General features: G+C 60.1%; 1 protein-coding gene across 4 annotated transcripts in view; it reads right to left on the bottom strand.

Annotated features, from left to right (window-relative positions):
- Nucleotides 1-1284: 1284 nt before the first annotated feature.
- CROCC (ciliary rootlet coiled-coil, rootletin) overlaps nucleotides 1285-18656 on the bottom strand; it is a 40468-nt gene continuing 23096 nt past the window's right edge. For 2 of the 4 annotated variants that reach the window (XM_058552998.1, XM_058553001.1), the window contains 17 exons: nucleotides 17822-18001; nucleotides 16886-17038; nucleotides 16390-16533; nucleotides 15731-15969; nucleotides 15086-15245; nucleotides 13256-13423; nucleotides 11683-12055; nucleotides 8097-8266; nucleotides 7864-7984; nucleotides 7396-7559; nucleotides 5801-6016; nucleotides 4889-5113; nucleotides 4170-4319; nucleotides 3605-3805; nucleotides 3286-3417; nucleotides 2385-2564; nucleotides 1285-1589 (listed from right to left, as the gene is read on the bottom strand). In XM_058552998.1, the coding sequence (XP_058408981.1) occupies nucleotides 1503-1589; nucleotides 2385-2564; nucleotides 3286-3417; nucleotides 3605-3805; nucleotides 4170-4319; nucleotides 4889-5113; nucleotides 5801-6016; nucleotides 7396-7559; nucleotides 7864-7984; nucleotides 8097-8266; nucleotides 11683-12055; nucleotides 13256-13423; nucleotides 15086-15245; nucleotides 15731-15969; nucleotides 16390-16533; nucleotides 16886-17038; nucleotides 17822-18001 (3063 nt within the window). In that variant the 3' untranslated portion in view covers nucleotides 1285-1502. The remainder of the gene's footprint in view (nucleotides 1590-2384; nucleotides 2565-3285; nucleotides 3418-3604; nucleotides 3806-4169; nucleotides 4320-4888; nucleotides 5114-5800; nucleotides 6017-7395; nucleotides 7560-7863; nucleotides 7985-8096; nucleotides 8267-11682; nucleotides 12056-13255; nucleotides 13424-15085; nucleotides 15246-15730; nucleotides 15970-16389; nucleotides 16534-16885; nucleotides 17039-17821; nucleotides 18002-18656) is intronic. The other 2 variants (XM_058553000.1, XM_058552999.1) reach the window with 2 other exon arrangements.

Here is an 18656-nt window from a genome sequence, read left to right as displayed (position 1 = left end):
GTTGTCCCAGCCCTGCCTCCTCCCTCACCAGCTTCAGCTCTGACCTGCCCCAAAAGATGGGCCATGACAGCTGCCCCACTAGGGTGTGCATGTGTGCGTGCGTGTGTGTGTGCGTGCGTGTGCACGTATCGCAGAGAGTTGCATTGGGAATAGAAGGTTCAGGAGTACAGCTTTCTCGTTGTCAGGGCTGCTTGATGAGGGCACAAGTCCCCCGTCATAAGAGGGGTGCAAGCCAAGATGGGCGGCCGCCCGTGTGGAAGCATAGGGCCGTGTATAGGGTATGAGGCAGGAGGTGAAGGTAGGTGGACTCTGAGATCAAGGGCTTTTTTGGGGGTGGGGGCTGGAGCAGTTCAGAGGGCAGAAACAGGGCAAGCCATTATGATACCTCCCTCTGAGCAGCATGTGGGGACCTGGCTCTGCATGAGGGCTCAGCACACGGTCCTAGTCAACCCTCCAAACAGGCCTGTGTGGTGGGTACAATAAATATCCCCATCTTACCGGCAGGGAAACAGCCTAGAGGCATTAGGTAACCCCCCAAGGGTCCACGGTCAGAAGTGGCAGAGCTGGGGCAGCCCTGACTCGGTTGAACTCCATGGGATGAGTGGAATTTCTCCTTGGAAACACTGATTGAGCACCTTCCATGTGAGCTTCCTCATAACCACGCTGTGAGGCAGGTTTCATTTTACAGCTGAGCAAAGTGAGGCTCTGAGAGGCTCAGCAGGTTTGCCCAGCGGAGCGAGGACAAGACCCCACGTTCGCTGCCAGGCCTGCCCTTGCTCCCACTGCCTGGAAGGCCTGCCACTGTCCCAGGGGTGGGCCCCGTCCTGAGGTGGGACCAGACAAAGGGGCAAGAAAGCTTGGCTGAGAGTCGAGCTGCACAGGTTGCCCATGTGTTGAGTGCGGTGGGTGATGCAGGACCCGGCGGCCTCCCGCCCCGACATCCTGTGAGGTTGGTAAGTTGCACAGGCCTTTCTAAAGCCTCCCCATCTCCCTGAGCACCCTCACTAGGGGACCCATCCCTCCTACCCCAGGCCCCTCCTGTCTCCCCTCCTCCAGAGGAAGGAGGCACACGGATAGTAAAGGAACACGTCTGTACAAACTGTTTTTAGAAAATGCGTCTTGTACAAAAAAACACAACAGTTCTAAACAGTTAACATTGTAAAAAGGTATAAAAATATAGGGACTCTGAACTCTCTGAGGAATTCCTGACAAACACTCTGAACTAAGGTGGAGAGGTCTCTGGGAAGCCAGGGGAGGGCCAGGTCTCGGGCCCCTGACTTAGACTGAGGTGGGCCCACAGGGGGCGGGCGGCTCGTGGTGCTGGGAAGTGCCTCCGGGGTCTGGCCTGGCGCTGGAGTCCTGGCCCCTCGGCACCGCCATCCCGGCTCCTCCTCGCCCCCAGCAGGGCTCTGGAGGCCCCGACGGCCCCAGGCGCTGGGTGGACTGCGCTGGAGAGGAGGCCCTCTGGGGGCTGCTTTCCAGGATGCCAACTGGGAAGGGGCTCATTTCTCGGGGGGGCCGGAGGGCGGGGAGAAGGATGCTGAGCTCCTTCGAAGCTCTTGCTGCAGCTGTCCCTTCAACGTGGACACCTGGAGAAGAAAGAGGAGGTAAGGCCAGCCTGGCTGGCCCAGGCCCCCAGCCTGATTTCAGGGAAAGGGGGTGACTGCAGCTGGGGCCCCAGGAGGGACCCAACGCTGCCTGTTTCAGGAAAAGCTGGTCTCACTAGGAGCCAGGTATTTCCTTCCCTTCTCATTTTGCTCCGTGCAGCAGTGGGGAGTCCTCTGACTGCTCAGCAGCTCCTCAGGGGCCACCCCAACCCCACTCTCATCACTTGGATTGGCCCCGTGCTCGCCTGACTCCGGGGGTGGGCCTGTGACCCAGGCCTGGCCTGTGAGAGTGGCCTTGCCCTGCAGACATGAAGGGCGGGTCAGGGAGGGGCCTGGGGTCTAAGCCGGCCAGTGAGGATCATCCCTGGGACCTGTGCTGTTGCTCTCTGGGAAAAGGCCCCCCCTCTCCTCTGCGATCACCAGTTGTTGGGACAATCTGAGGCTGGAGTTGCTGAGGCCACCTGTGCCGCCCAGGGAGAGGGCCTGGGCATGGAGCCAGAGGAGAGCAGAGCCACGGGAGGGGACTGAGTTCCAGTGACGTCACTTGAGCACGTGTCCAGCCGTGGCTGACAGCAGCATAGACTCACGGACCATTTCAGTTACACGTGCCACTGACTGCTTCTACCCAAGAGGTCACCACCAGCCCTCTCCCCCTCCTCCTCCCCACCTTCTCCCCCTCCTCCAGCTCCACACTTCCATCCTGGCCCAGCTTCCCAAGGCGGGTCCTGCCGGTTCTGCAGCCCCCTGGCTGGTCCCGGAGCCCACCAGCCTGAGTACCTGCTCCTCCAGCCCACGCACCCTCTGCCGGTGGGCCCGCTCCCGCGCCTCCAGCGTGCGCTCCGTCTGCACCTGGGCACTGCGCAGGCGCTCCACTTCCTGCTGCAGCTCCTGCCGTTGCTGCTCGTCAGCCTCCAGCCGGGCTGGGCTATGGTCCTGCCCCAGCGTCACCACCTGGGCCTGCAGGAGGGTCCACCAGTCGGGGGTCTGGTCGTGTGTGTGCGTGCGTGCGTGCGTGCGGGCGCTGGAGGCGGTGTCAGGCACCTCCCCAGGGCGGGAGCCTGCAGGCCCACTGGGGCAAAGCCAGTGCAGGCTAGGGATGCAGAGAGGTCCTTGTTTGTCCCCCACCTCTCTGGCCGTCCTGGTCTTCGAATCCTAGTGACCCCTCGTCAAACAGGCGCAGACACACACAGACGTATTCAAACATAGAGACAGGCCCATACATACAGACACAAAAGCAAGCAGGTAATACTTAACCTCTGTCCACGTGGACACACGCATATGTGCAGAAGCCTGACACTCCTACATACCTCTACATACGTGAAGACGTGTACACAAAGACACGCACACACACACGTAACATATTCCTGATACTCAGACTCGTCACATCTGTACACAAGAGTCACGCTATGTGCACACAAATATTCCCACGTACACACACCTCTACACGCCCACATCCATGAAGACACAGCCTATGTGCTAACCGGCCTGTAGCATCTCTTTTCTCTCCACTTGGGGAAGGCCCCCCCGGGACCTGGCTCTGGGTCGCCCCCTCCAAGGGTCTGGGCTCATGGGTTGTGGGGGTTGAGGGCCCTCGGCTGGCTGAGCCATCAGCAACTCCTGAGACTGCCTGGGACTCAGGGTGGGGCTGGGTCCGGGGCTGGGTGGGCAGGGGCTGGACCTCCAGCAGCTGGATCTGCCTCTGGGCCTCGGCCAGCTGCAGCTCAGCCCCTGTGAGGGTGCGGTCCAGGCGACCCTTCTCCGCACTCAGCCGCACTGTGTCCTCGTGGTTGCGAAGCTTCTCCCGCTCCACCTGGGAAGGGAGAGCAGGAGGGGATCAGGGGGCTCAGGAAAGGCGGAGGGGCTCAGAGAGGGGTGTTAGGTTAGAGGCAGGAGGACCAGGGGGCACCTGAGGCCCCCAGACCCTAGAGACAGGCAGCCGGGACCAACCATGGCTGGGACCCAGGGGAAGTGAGGGGAGGGCCGGGGGCACAGCCCACCTTGTCCAGCGTCTTCTTGAGGGCCACCCTGTCCTTCTCCAGCCGCAAGGCTGACCGCTCCGCCTCCCGCTTCTCGGCCTCCAGCTGAGCCAGGGCCCGCTGCAGGCTGCCCAGGCGCTCCTGCAGCAGCCGCCGCTCGTCCTGCAGCTTCTGGACCGTGTGCAGCGTCACAGCCTCATTCTCTTGTCGTTGCCGCAGCACCTGCAGCGGAAACCAGCAGGTCCCTCATGCCTCTGGGCCTCAGCGTGTGCACCTGAAGCTTCGGGATGGTGATGCCAGCCTGCCGTGCCCGCTCACTCAGCAGGACAATTGTGAGGCCCACATCAGGGAACTGTCACCTGAGACCAGACAGGTCTCCTCTCTGGGCCTCAGTTTCTCCATCCGTATAATGGGGATATGGACTCAATGAACCATGCTTCATTTCTGGGCTTGTGGGTGCCTCCTCACAGGAGGCTGGGCCTGGGTTTGGGATAAGTGGGAAGGTAGGAGATAGGCGGGAAGGTCCTCATCCCGTCCCAAGGGCCTCAGAGTCCTGGGGACGGAAGAGGCCCACCCTGGCCCTCACCTCCTGCAGCTGTTGCAGCCGCCCCTCGGCCTCCGCCCGCTGCAGCTCCAGGTCCGCCAGCTCGCTCCCCATCGTCTGCACCTGCTCGCCCAGGGAGACGCTCTGCTTCCGCGCCTCGGATAATGCCTGCCGAGCAGCCTCCAGCCGTTCCTGGGAGACAGGGGCTGATGGCGCCAGGCCGGCCTGCGAGCCCTGAGGCAAAGGGCTCCCCTCTACTCTGCACCTCTGGGCCAGGCTCACAGCCCAGAAAACACGGGGCCATCTCACCTGGAGGGTGAGCCACAGCAGGCCCGGCCCACAGCCTATCCCCCGACCTGCACAGGCGGGGACCCCTCAGACCCCAACTCTCCGGCATTAACCCTGCACCTGGGTCCCTCTAAGCCTGTACTGGTTGGCTTGTTGTCTTCTTGGGTCCACCTCCCCCAGAGCCGCCTCTCATTGGCTGATGCTGTTCTTGGGTCCACCCCTCCCCCAGAACAGCCTCTCATTGGCTGATGCTGTTTTTGGGTCCACCCCTCCCCCAGAGCCTCCTCTCATTGGCTGATGCTGTTTCTGGGCGCACCCCTCCCTCAAAGCTGGATCTCACTGACTGGCTCCTGAGGGTTCCCATCTGACTGCCCCGCTGGCTGGCTCTCTACCGGGGCCCCTCCAAGCCTGCCCTTATTGGCTAACTCGCTCACCGGGCCCACCCCCAGCCAGGCCCTGGAGTCCCCCCACACCTGGAGCACTTGGCGGTCATGTTCACAGGCGGTCAGGGCCTTCTGCAGGCGCAGGCTCTTGTCCTGGGCGCTGGTGAGGCTGGCGCTGTTCTGGGCCAGGGCCTCCGTCAGGCCTTGCACCTTGTCCCGCAGGGCCCCCTCGCTCTCCTCCACCTTGGCCAGGGCCCCGTTCAGCCGATCCACTGTCAGCTGCAGAGTCCCTGCCTTCACCTCACTGTCTGCCACCTGCCAGGAGGACAGTGGCTGGTCAAGTGGCTCTGCTCTCGCTGTGGCCTCCAGCAGGGAGGTCCAACCCAAGCCAAGCCAAGCCCTTCCTCTCTCTAGGCCTTCATCACTGATACCATTGTTCCCATGTGCTCCCACTGGCTCAGCCTACTGCTCAGCAGTCTAGGCCCTGTCCCACTGCTGGCTAACTATCCTCACCCAGAGCACCATCAACCTAGTTGTTTCAGACCCGTGGTCTTCTCCCTGTTCTCATTCCCCTCTCCTTGCTGCTATGGAGAAGAAACGGTAACCACCATAACCCCGAAATTTTCTGCGTTCTTGACTTTGGTAGGTGACCACGCAGGGCTAGAAGAGTTACTGAACATTCCAGTTGAAGCTGAGCTTCCTGGCAGCCAAGGCAAAAAGGGAAATGAGTGAAATCTACATCTCTAACTTGTCCCACATGATTCCCTTGAGTGCAGATTCTGTTGTCAAACTTTCCTAAATTCTAATCTTGGCTCTGCCTCTTATTAGCTATGTGATCTTGGGTGATGACATCACCTCTCTGAGCCTCCATTTGTCCATCCACGAAATGGGGATGATAATAAGACTTGCCTCACAGGGCTGTTGGGAGGATTACGTGGTCCCCATAAAGCATTTGGCATTAGGCATGCAGATGAGGAGCCTGCAAGTGGCGGAAGGACCCACCTGTCTCTGCAGGGAGTCCACCCGGTCCTGGAGGGCCTGGGCCTGGGCCTCACGGTCGCTCAGGCCCAGGCGGCTGCGCTGCAGCTCCCCCTCGAGCGAGCGCCGCTGCAGCTCGAGCTTGATGGTGCGGCTCTCGGAGGCATCCAGCACCTCCTTCAGGCGCCGCTTGTCGCTCTCCAGCTTTACCTCGTTGGCCTTCATCTTGTTGATCTTCTCCTGTGCGTGGGCGAGGGCTCAGGCCCTGGCTGTCCAGCGCACTGCAGCCCTCCCACATCCCCCCGGACTCTTGGGAGAAAGTAGGGGCAGCCTTGGAGTGGCTGGTGCAACCGCTCCCCGTGTGACCGGGGCTGGCCGTGACCCTCTTGGCGGCTCAGTCTCCCCATGTGCCCAGGATGGAACAGAAGGTCCCAGAGCACCTCCAGTTCTGGCTGAGTCTAACAAGCTGTGTGTCCACGGTTATCCTTGCTGCTCCCTGGCCCTACTCCACATCTGTACAGTGGGGGGACTGGACTGGTACCACAACCTCGGGTTCACAGAGCTCTGGGTGGGGGAGGGGACTGTAAAAATGCAGGTTCCAGGGCTTCCCGTGCTCTGCTGCGTCCCTCCAGACGCAGGCCCAGAAGCTGCATGTGGGACCTGAGCAGTCGGGCAGGAGCCCTGGGCCCTACTAGATGTTAAGGGACGATGCTCCTCAGGCCCCCACACAGGGTCAGGCGGTGAAGGAGCCTTGTGGAGTGGGGAGAGGACAGCAAGACAGCCTGGGGTCCTTCCATTCCTGTTACCATCCTGGCAACGGGGCGGGTCAAGGGGGCGCTCTCACAGCAGCCCCCAGGCCTGGCCCCCTCCTGCCTGCTCAGAGCCAGCCCTGCCATGTCTGGGCCCCGCAGCCCCGCCCTGGATCCTGCCCAGCTCTGTCCTGGGCCTCCTCCCGCGGCCCCTGGGGCTGGGCCCAAGGCCAGAGCCGGGCCGCAGACACAACAATCCAGCTCAGCTCGGCCTGGAGCCAGAGGCAGGGGGTGGGCTGTGGGGGCAGTAACGGAGGGCCAGGAGGGGAGGTGGGGAGGGAGGGAGGGGAGCTGAGAGAAGGGCTTAAGGCTTTGGCAGCCCGGACTGTCACCACCAGGGCCTGTCCTTCCTGTCCCAGACACACACACACACAGGCATACACAGATGTCCCCCAAACACACAAGCCCCAGAATACCACCATGTGGCTCCACAGAGACGAAGGGAACAGAGGTGGCCTGAGCATCACCTCCATGGTAAGAGCACAGGTGCAGCTGGGAGGCAGTTATCGGGCCTCTGCTTTTACAGACGAGGAAAATGGAACCAGGCCGGCCCGTTAGCAGCAGGGCCCGGACTTGAACCCAGGCCTGTCAGGCTCAAAAGCCCAGGTTCTTTCCTCTGCAGCCTCGTGACCTCAACGAAGAATAAGATAGAAGCTGAATGTGCTTTTGGAGAAAGAGCCACAGGCTGGTCACCTCAGTGGGTGCTGAGACCCAGGCAGACAGAAACAGAGACACGCACAGCAGGACTTACAGATACCCATTCAGGCCCAGATTCCCCCTCGCCCCTGCCGGCCCTCAGCTCCTGCCTACCTGGCTGGCCCGGAGCTCACTCTCGGTGGCCTGCAGGCTCCTCTCCAGGGTGGCCACCTGGTCCAGGGCGGCCCGGCGCTCCCGCTCGCTGCGCCGCACGCTCTCCTCCTGCAGCGCCAGCTCCGCCTGGACCCCGCTGAGCCGCCCATCCACACTGCGCCGGGCTGCGGGCCCCACTCAGCCCCGTCAGGCCCGGCCAGGCACAGCCCCGAGACCCGAACCAGGCCACAAGAAGCCCGGCCCGTCCGCCACCCACCACAGGGCCGGCCTCTCCGAGCCCTTGAGGGTCTGCAGTCTGGACATGGGGTGGGGCTGACCAGGGAGGGCTCCCCAGAGGAGACAGCCCCCAACTCAGGTCACGGTGGCCAGGGCAGGGATGCAGGAGCTGCTCAGGTCCATCCGCCAGCCTCCCACCTCAGCTGCTGAGAGCACGAGAGCGCAAAGCAGGGACCCAGGGGTCAGACTCACCTTCCTCACTCTCGGCCACAGCCTTCTGCAGCTGCCGTGCCCGTGAGGCTGCACCGTCCCTCTCAGCCTCCAAGTCGACCAGCTGGTGACTCAGGGCACTCATCTGGGCCCGAAGCTCGTCCTGCAGCCCCGAAGTGGGGGGAAAGGGAAGACGCCTGCTCTGACAACCTGCAGCCCCTCACAGGGCCCTCGGCCACCTGGTTCCCTATCCAGCCACTCACACCCAGCCTCACCCGTTCTCTCTGGGCGCTCCGCAGCTCCTGCAGGAATTCCCGGAGGGCCCCCCGCACCGCCTCCGGGTCCAGGTCTGCAGACGCCGGAGAGGTGGCAGGTCCTGGGGATGGTGGCTCGGACCCAGGGCTGCATTCCAAGGGGCTGGGGCTGCTGAGCCCTTCCCCACTTCCTGGAGGAGGAGATGTGTTCAGGGATGCAGGAGCTACTGGCCTCTCCTGCCTGGATGCTGCCTGCAGGCTCCTAATGCAGCTCACACATCCTGCTGTAACCAGCAACCCATGTGAGCTTCCCACAGCACAAACAGGGTCCCCTCAACCTCTTGTTTAACCCCCTACAGCCCTCAGAATCACGCTCTCATCCTTTACAAACTGGCCACTCCACATCACCTTCAGCTCCCATGTTCTAGAACATTCCCTCTTCCAGCACTAGGGCCTTTGTACATGCTGTTCCCTTCTCTCCCCATGGCTGCTCTTTGCCTGGCTCATTCCTTTAGGCCTAAATGTAAAGATCACTCCCCAGAGGCCTCCCTGACCCCTAGCTGGGCTGGGGGGAGCTCATCCCACCCTCATGGGGCGCCGATGTCTGCCTCCTTGCCCAGAACACGAGCACCATGAGGGCTGTGTCCCCAGGACCCAGTCCAAGGGGGACACTCCATCACCTCAACATCTCCCTGGCCTGAGCACTTACTACGTACCTAGCACCGGGCCAATGCTTTCCCATCACCTCATTTCATCCTCACAGTAATTCCCTGAGAGGTAAGGACCAATGTGCCCCCTACACAGGCTGGGCGGGCTCAAAGCAGTGAACCGATCTGCTTGGTCTCAAAGCTGGTAAAATCAGGATCCGGGATTTGAACCAAGGCAGCCCGATTTCCCAGCAGAAAACCTCCAGCCCTTCTTGGGAGATGATGGGCTACAAAGAGGTGGGAGGGGGCAGGGCGGGCAGAGACAGGACGGCACCTGGAGGTCAACATCAGGACTGCAGGAACGGGGGTCAGCCTGTGGGCAACCTCCTGCCTCTGCCGAGTGAGACCCAAGCTGCCCTACAGCTCCGCCAGCACCCAAAGGACCCAGACCAGGACGTCTACCCACTGCCCGCGGGCCTCCATCCTCTCATAGTGGCCAGCAAGGACTACGTGAGCAGGTCTTCTGTCCCACGTCCCCACCTCCACTCCTCTCCACCTTGCTCGCTCTGCTCTGCTGCTGTCGCCCGTGCAGCTCCCAGGAGAGGTACCTCCATCTTTCCACTTGGCCTCCGAGTCTCTCCTCCATTCTTCCCTACCCACCACCTCCTCAGTGCCGCTCTCGTTGTCTCCACACAAACACCCCTAGCCCCCCCATTGCCTGACCTCTAAAAAGTTTTTTAGGATAAAATATATATAACAAAATATGTCTATCTATCTTTGCACAATTTAGTGTCATTAATTATATTCACACTTACGTGAACATCACCACTGTTTCTCTTCCATCACCCCCATTATGGGTTGAATTGTGTCTCCTCAACATTCATATGTAGACGTCCTAAAGGCTGGTACCTCAGAGTGTCCCCTTATTTGGAAATAGGATCCTCGCAGATGTCATTAGCTAAGATGAGGCCACACGGGAGGAGGGTGGGCTCTAGTCCAATTTGATCGGTGTGCTTATAAAAAGGGGAAATTCAGACACACACTCAAGGAGACCACCACGTGAAGATGGCAGGCATGCTGCCATAAGCCAAGGAACCACCAGAAGCTGGGAAAGGGGCTGAAACAGATCCTTCCCAAGCACCTTCAGAGGGAGCGTGGCCCTGCCGACACCTTTCCTCGGACTTTGGCCTCCAGAACTGTGAGACATTAAGTTTTTGCTGTTTCAGCCAGTTTGTGGTACTTGTTAGGGCAGCCCTAGGGGCTAATACAATCCCAAACAGAAACTCTGTAACCTTAAATTAAGCAGTAACTCCCAATTCTTCCCTGGTAACCTCTAATCTCTGTCTCTACAAATTTGCCTATTCTAGATATTTCATATAAGTGGAATCACACTGTATTCGTCCTTTTGTGACGGGCTTATTTCGCTTAGCAGAATGTTGTCAAAGTTCATGTTGTAGCATGTGCCAGAATGTCATTCGCTTTTAAGGCTGAATAATACTCCATGGTATGGAGGGACCACATTCTGTCTATCCATTCATCCGTCCATGGACACTTAGGCTGCTTCCACCTTTTGGCTACTGTGAATAATGCCGCGATGCACACGGGTGTACAAACATCTGTCTGAGTCCCTGTTTTCAATTCTTTCGGGTATACACCTAGGGGTGGAACTGTTGGGTCATATGGTAATTCTTTTTTTTTTTTTTTTGTGAGGGAGATCAGCCCTGAGCTAACACCCATGCTAATCCTCCTCTTTTTGCTGAGAAAGACCGGCTCTGAGCTAACATCTATTGCCCATCCTCCTCTTTTCCCCCCAAAGCCCCAGCACATAGTTGTATATCATAGTTGCACATCCTTCTAGTTGCTGCATGTGGGACGCGGCCTCAGCATGGCCGGACAAGTGGTGCGTCAGTGCGCGCCCGGGATCCGAACCCGGGCCGCCAGCAGCGGAGCGCGTGCACCCAACCGCTAAGCCACAGGACCGACCCCCATATGGTAATTCTAAGTTTAGCTTTTTGAGGAACCAACACACTATTTTCCACAGCAGCTGCACCACTTCACATTCTCACCAGCGATGTCCCTTGACTTATTCTTCCTTACCTATTTTCCACCCAGTAGCTTCTATATTTCGTTTATACGGCAGCTTTATCATCTGCTACTCCCCTGCCTGGACCAAAGCTCCAGAAGAGCACACATGCTGGTGCTTCTGTGCACTGCTCCATCCCCAGGGCCTAAACTGTACGTGGCGGATAGTAGGTGCTTAACACTGAGTCACTGAATGAACTGTGATCCTGGGGCTAAACCCGTGGATCTGCAGAGGCAACGACTCAATACCCCCTAGTGAACTTCCCACAGCTCTAAGACTCCACAGGTTCTGTTCTAGCCCCGAGTAATCAGGGTGCGACTGCGGTCAGGCTGAGACAAGCGAAGGCTCCCCAAGGCCGCTGGCACCCCTGAAGCACAGCGCTGACTTTCCCAGGGTCCTCCACTGGGCCTTGGGAGCATCTCTTCTGAAGGGGTTTCTGGAAGGGGTCGGGCGGGTGTGTATCTGTCTAGGGGAGACACCGGGGTCACAGGCCTGGTACGGAGGGGTGTGGAGTAGGGACGGGAAAATGAAGAGGATAGGGTGCTGATGCAGAGAGGACAGGGGTCTGTTACCGAGGACAGAGGCTCCAAGACTCGGAAGAGTTAGCGACATTAACAAGCAGCACCCTCCACTCGCTTTAAAAAGCAGCGGTCTGGGGAGCGCGCTGATCACCGACAGGGAGGAGCCTCGGTGAGGGGGCGGGGCGAGACCCAAGTGGGCGTGGCCCAGGGCTGTGGGGACGTGGCCCGGGGGCGGGTCTCTGCAGGAGGCGGGGACTGGCCGAAGGGGCGGGGTTTGAGACCAGTCCTCAAGGGAGGGGCGGGCTCTAATGCGGAACAGAACTGGGCGAGGGGGCGGGGACCCCTTCTCCGCTCACCTCCGGCGGGCGCGCTCCGGGCGGGGGAGCCGGGCGCGGGCTGCGGGGCGGGGCTGGGCGCGCGGCCAATGCCCAGGCCCCGGCGCAGGGCCGAGCGCAGGCCGCCCAGCTGGGCCTCGGCCGCGCGCCGCTGCGCCTCCACGCGGGCCAGCTCGGCCTCCAGGCCTTGCGCCCGGCCCTCGGCCGCGCTCAGCCGCAGCCCCAGCTCCGCGGCTTCGGCCCGCACCGCCTCCAGCTTCAGCTCCAGCCCGCGGGCGTGGTCCAGCTGCTGCTTCTCGGCGCCGCGCGCCTCCTCCAGGGAGCCCAGCAGGCTTCGCTCGCGGGCCCGGAACTCGCCCTCTTGCTCCTGCAGCTTCCGATGGGCTCCCTGGAGCTGCGGTGGACGCGAAGCCGGGAGGTGGGGGTCAGCAAGGCCGCCCCCCAACCCGACGCCCCACCTCCCAGGCCCAGCCTGGAGCCCAAAAGGGGTGTGTACAACAACTCTTCCTTTAGTGGTCTACACCCAAGCAGGAGAGGAGCATCCCCGGGGGTGTGAGAGGAAACTATTAGAATGTATCTTTTATCTCTTCCTTCTGTGTATATGCCTTGTAACGTACCCAGTTTATGAGTAATAAATGAAGGCGAACACTTACATAGATAGACTTATCGGTGCCAGGCACTAAGTTTACCTCCCCCCCCAAAATCAACGGTAATTACCACTATGACTCATCTCCATTTCACCAAGGAGGAGACTGAGGCACAGAGCAGTTATATAACTTGCCCAAGGCCACACAGCCAGTAAGCTGAGAGCTGGGATTTAAAGCCGGGCACTCCCGCTCCAGAGGCTGTTCTCTTAACCACTAGGCCACACTGCCTCTCAGTTACACATAATTTATCAATAAATCACACAATGGGGGCACACAGTAAATTATTTTCTGATGGAGTGCGTGATCTCATACACACACACACACACACACCACTCTGGTTTAGAGAATGAGTCGACCTCTCACAGTCATTGGTTTCACTGGAAACCATCTACAGAGCATCACCTGCATGCCAAGACCGTGCCAGGGCCCTGTATATATCCCCTGTTCTGCTAGGCCCCATCCCATGAGTGCTCTGAATCACAGAGAGGGTAAGTGACTTAGCCAAGTTCATGCAGTAGATTCACTGCAGTGAAACAGCCAGAAAAGGCAGACTGGAAAGAGTGCAGGCTTTGGAGTCAGACAGACCTGGGTGTCCGTGTGACCTTGGGTAGATCCCTGGACCTCTCTGAGCCTCAGTGTCTGGTTCTGTCTGTAAAATGGGGCTAACTGTACCTACCTCATGAGGCTGCTGGGAGAACCAAGCGAGATTATGTCTGCAAGGCTCCCCCACCCTGCTACCCAGTTCGTGCAGTTGTGGTTATTGTTACTATTATACCTGCGGAAGAATCTCAAGGAGTGCGGGACAGGGAAGAGTCCTAGGGAGGCGTCTCTCTGAATGACTCCAACATTGGAGTCCCCACCTGCTTCTCAGTGGAGAAGGCACAGGGCAGCCTGACTGCCTCCTGGGACCCTCCCCCTCCAGGCAGCCCACCCACCCACCTAGTTACCTCCTGCCGCACGGCCTCCAGGCTGGCCTCGCCCTTCAGCAGCTTCTGGCGGAGGCCCAGCGCCTCCCGGCGGCCCTCCTTTTCTGCCCGCTCGCCCAGCGCCAGGCGGCCCTGCAGCTCCACCAGCTCCCGGCCCAGCCTGGCGTTCTCACCGTCCAGCGTCTTCATCTGGAAGAGAGCAGACAGAGGTCGACCTAGGACCACTCTCAGCACCCACAGCCCCTCCTGGCCCAGGGTGTTGGTGAGTGCCCGCAGGCTCCAACAGCAGCCTGTCCAGCTCTGCCCATACCCTGCCCAGCCCAGGCCTGGCCCAGGGGGCACTCAGGACCCACTGCTTTAGGGACACATACACTGAACACCACCAAATCCACTGGGAGCTGCCCCACATAACTCCACCGAGCTCGAGCCATGCCAGGCACCTGGGCACCAATGACCTCAGTTTACTGACTAATCATAACTACCTACCATGGGGAGTGGGGGGAGAGTGTTGAACCCCTAGGGGCTCTGCAGGGCAGGAACCACAGCTCCCTGGGCCACCTCTCACCTCTACAATGATGCCTAACTTTCTGGAGTGCTTACCATGTGTCCAGCCCTGTTCTAAACACTTTACTCATATTAACTCATTAATCTTCACACATCTCTATCCTGGGTAGGTACTAACATTATCTTATTTAACAGATGAGAAAACTGAAGCTCAGAGAGGTGAAGTGACTTGCCCAAAGTCACACAGCCCACAAGCAGCAGACTGGGATTTGATCTCAGATAAGTGAATTGTCGGAGTGTCCTATTTCCCCACAGGAGCAGGTGGGGGGTCAGGCCGACCTACCCCACAGCCATAGGGAGGGGCACATGAGATCATGCTGTTGCACACAAAGCCCCCAGCAAGAGCCTGGCACACAAATGTGAGTTCCTTTCAGGGACTCCTGTGGTTTCGCAGGACTTCAGCCCAACAGGAAGGGGCCTGGGTGGAGGGGCCGTGGTGGGAGGTGGAGAGGATCCGTTATTCAGGCTGTGATATTTCTGGGTGAGGCTGAGCACAGGCACCAGATGGGGCTGCTTCCTGTTCTGCGAGTCTTCTAGCGGGAAAGCCTGAGCCCAAATGTCCAGGGCAGTGTGCAGTATACAGCAGGCACTCATTAAATGCTTGCTGCTGCTGTTGTTGAGTTTGGAAATCGCCTAGTTCAGGGGTCAGCAAACTACAGGCCAAATTCCGCCAGTCGCCTGCTTCTATAAGGCTTTGAGCTAAGGATGGATTTTACATTTGTAAATAGTTGAAAACGGTTCATTTTTAAGTGGTTGAAAGAAAATCAAAAGAACATTTTTGACACAGGAAAATTGTATAAAATTCAAAATACACGAAGTTTGGACTGAACACATGCCCACTGCTGTCCGGACTGTCTAGGACTCTTCCTCACCACGACGGCAGAGCTGAGAAGCCGCAACAGAGACTGCACGGCCCATCAAGCTGGACACATTTACCGTTGGACGCTTTACAAAAAAGGTTTGCCGGGTCCTGACCTAGTTCACGGGATCTGCACCTGTTGTTGTTCAGATTTCTCTAAGAACTGGACAGAAGCTCCAAACCCACTCCTTGGAGAAATGTGAACGAGAATGCGCACAAATGTATCTGCACACACACACATCTCTGCACACGGTTTCGGGGTTCCGGGACTCCTCACAGCTCATCCATTAATATCGAGGTTAAGTAAGAAGCTTGCTATAGTTCAAGCCCCTGGTTTCACAGTGAGGGACCGCAGCTCCAGAAAGGGGTGCTGCTGGCCCAGGGGCATACAGCAGGCGCCCAGGGAGGGCGAAGCGCTGGGAGGGTACCTGCCGCCGGAGCTCCTGCAGCTCCCTCCGGGCCTCCAGCCGCGAGCGCTCTACCTCCTGCAGCCCAGCACGCAGCTCCCCTGCCTCCTTCCCCACGGCCGCCCGGGCCTCCTCGAGGAGCGCCAGCTTCTGCTCCTTGTCCTCGTTGGCAAGTTTCAGGCTGGAGGGGGCAGGGGGCAGGGGGCAGAGGTCAGAGGCAGCCCCAGGTCCAGGGAAGAGTATAGTGTGCGACTCTACACAGAAGTCACTTCCCCTAATTCCTGGAATGAGTCCTGCTAAGTGCTGCCTGCCCACGTGGCCCCTCCTGAGCTGAGCCCTCCAGGGCCAGGGGCGAGGTCCTCGGCTGTAGCTGGGAGAGGTGGACCAGTGACTCTGGGTGGGGGGCACACACTAGCCTCCAGGGTGATGCCAGAAGGTGGGGTCAGAGTCTGGACCCTACCCTGCCTATTGCCACCTCTCCCCTTCCTTCAGGCAGAAAGTCACCTAAAATGACCCAAGAGCCAGGCTGTGCTTTGAGGGCAGAGACTCCCCACCTGGCAATTTCCCTAGAACCCTGGGGGCGAAGTTAAGTTCCAGGGACGAGATTCAGTGCGAAGGACGGGGCTGGGTGAAGGACCCGGAGCCGGTGCCCCCACGTCACCCCACCTGATGCGCTCGCTCTCCGCCTTCTTGACGGCAGCCCGCAGCTCCTCGTTGGACCGCCGCAGGGCCTCGCGCTCCTTGGCCCCCTCGCTCAGGCTACGCCGCAGCTCGCCTGCCTCCTGGCGCTGGGCCTCGCGGCCGTCCTGGCTCTCGCGCACCCTGCGCTGGGCCTCCAGCAGCTCCCGCCGCAGCCCGTCGCGGGCGTCCTCCAGCAGGCGCAGCTGCGTCCGAAGCTCTTCTGCCTGCCAGGTCAGTGGTGTCCCCAGGACAGGGTCGGGCCCCCTCAAGCCGGGCCTCGGTGGAAACCAGCCCATACCCACATCCCTGGCCATGGGGCGCCTGCCCTATCCCTCTGCAGCGACTCACACCACAGGTGGCAGTTGTGATTTGGGGCAAAGCAGGCTGGAGTCAGCAGGGATTTGGTCTGACATAACCATCAATCAGGATCGTCCTGTGGACCACACCAAGAGGGCAGGGACCCCACCAGCTCCTCCTTGAGTGCCCCGAGGCCCCCATGTACACAACAGGTACTTAATAAATGCCTGCTGCCTCCTTTCCAACTTGGCCGTCCATTTATCCTCTAATGCGGGGGCGAATCTTATCCGCCTCTGGGCCCCCACTTAGGGTGCGCTGCTGGGAAGGGGGTGGGACGGCCGGCTCACCTCACGCACACAGGATTCCCGCTGCCTGCCCAGGTCTTGGGCCTGCTCGTGCAGCCTCTTCACCTCCTGGGCATGGGCCGCGGCGGCCTCCTCCAGCCGGGCCCTCAGGTCCCGCAGCTCGGACGTCAGGGCGTGCACGGTGCTCTAGGACACACGGGCTCCTCAGACGGTCCTGCTGCGCCCCTCCCCCGCTGCTCCCAAGTGGACCAGCTGAGCTGCCCACTTTCAGCCCCAAACCCGGCCCCTCGGGCTGGCCCGCCAGACCCTCTGCTGACCCCTCGAGGCCTAAGGAGCGCTGACCACGTAACTGGTCTCCCTCAGACTAGGGGATTCACCGGGGCAGAGCTGTGCCACCTCCCTCAGATGGGGACTCCCAAGGAAGAGCTGAAGCCTCCCCCATAGCCTGGAGGGTTCCCCAGGGCAGAGCCATGCCTCCCCCTCACACAGGGGGCTCCCCCAGGCAGGCACGTGCCTCCCGGCTCAGACGGAGGCCCACCTGCGCAGCCCCCCCTACCCGGTCCTGCTCCTGCCGGCTCTGAGCATCTCGCTTCTGCCGCTCCATCTCCAGGGAGATGGTAGCCAGGCTGTGCCGTGTGCCCATGAGCTTCTCCGACAGCACCGTCTTCTCGGACTCCTTCAGGGACAGGGCCTGGGCAGAGGCAGGAAGCAAAGGCTTCGGGGGTTGGTTGATCTTGGGGGCTGTGCTCAGGTCTTCCCCACCCCGCCCTGGGAAATATGTCCATGGGGGCTTGGTGCCGTGACTGGGTCACCACAGGTGGACCCAGGGCAGAGGTGCAGCCTCACCCCCTCTGCGGCCCCAGAAAATGGTACAAGAGCAGTAACAATACCTCTGGACAAGAACACAAGCTTTAGAGCTCACTAACTTGCCACAACAAGCCTGAAGCAGGCCCCTCTTTATTCCCATTTTACAGATGAGGAAACTGAGGCTCAAAGAGGTAAAGTGGCTTGCCCAGGGTGACACAGCTTGTGAGGAGAAGAAACGGATGCAGTCTGTCCTGTCTCCATTACATTATGGGAAAGTCAGGAGTTAGTTCTTTTTGAGGAGGGTCAGCTGATATATGTGGGCACCACGGGGACTGCTCAGAAGGCGGTCATGGAGTCGCCATGCCCAGCCTGAGGGGGGAGGAGGGATGGGAGAATGTGGCTGGGTCAGCTTTCCTGGAACCAAAGCTCATGGTATCACGCCTGTGGCTGCCACTCAGCCAGTTCCCACCGTGCCAGGTATGGCTCACTGAACATGAGTCTCAGTGATGCTTCACAAACACCCTTCGAATTCCCCCATCCTGCAGGTGAGGAAACTGAGGCCCAGAGAGAGGCTCCCGGCTCCTAGCTGCTAGGGGGCTGAGCAGGAACCAGCCCCAGAACAGGGACCCCTCGGACAGCAGTGGAGGCTACACCAGGACTCACGAACCTGCTGCTTCTCGCTCTCGGCCAGGAGGAGGCCCTCGTCCCGCTCCTGCTGCAGGGCCGCGATCTCCTCGCTCAGCTCTTCCTTCTCGGCCTCCAGCCGGGCCAGCAGCTCCTCCCGCTCCTGCTGCAGCTGGCTCTGCAGCTGGGCCCGCTCTACCTCCAGCTCCCGCCATGCCGCCTCCTGGGGGCCAGGCCCGGACACGTGACCCACCAGGCTGGGCCCCGGCAGTCCCGCGCCAACCTCAGGGGAGCAAGGGCCACCTGTCCCCCAGACCCTGAGAGACAGGGCAGGTGACCAGGTCAACTACAAGGAGGGGTGGCTGATAAGGGCTGTAACGGGGACATGTCAGGGCTGTGCGAGCCCCAGGGGTCAGCCTGGCCTGGGGGTCAGAGAATGTCTCCTGGAGAAAGAAAAGCAGCAGCCAGCCAGGTAAAGAAGGAAAAGAAAAAGAACTCCAGGCCCAGGGTACAGCCCCGGGGGAGACTCGAAGGAAAGAGAAAACATGATGTACAGGGAAACCACCATCCTTAAGGTCACTGGAGCCTGGACTATGAGGGGCACATGGTGAGCGATGGGGCCAGAGCCACAGGCAGGGAGCAGCCAGGCCAGCCCAGGCCTTGTGGGCTGCCGGGAGGGATGGGCCTGAATCCAGAGACAGGGCAACAGAGGCGCCCTTTCTTCAAGTGTGTTGCCGCCACCTGCCGGAGAAGTGTGGTACTATCCACCCAAATCCAAGAAGACCGCAGGCTGCACGGCGCCCCCTGGAGCCGCGCAGCCTGAACCTCTGCGGGAGGCAGCCCTGTCCAAGATGGGCGACTCGGGTCCCCTGTCCTGA

The sequence above is a fragment of the Diceros bicornis genome, chromosome 13 (assembly GCF_020826845.1).
Source record: "Diceros bicornis minor isolate mBicDic1 chromosome 13, mDicBic1.mat.cur, whole genome shotgun sequence".
In the NCBI taxonomy this organism is placed as follows: domain Eukaryota; kingdom Metazoa; phylum Chordata; class Mammalia; order Perissodactyla; family Rhinocerotidae; genus Diceros; species Diceros bicornis.
The sequence above is the reverse complement of the archived record's forward strand: the minus strand, read 5'-3'. Positions and strand labels throughout refer to the sequence as shown.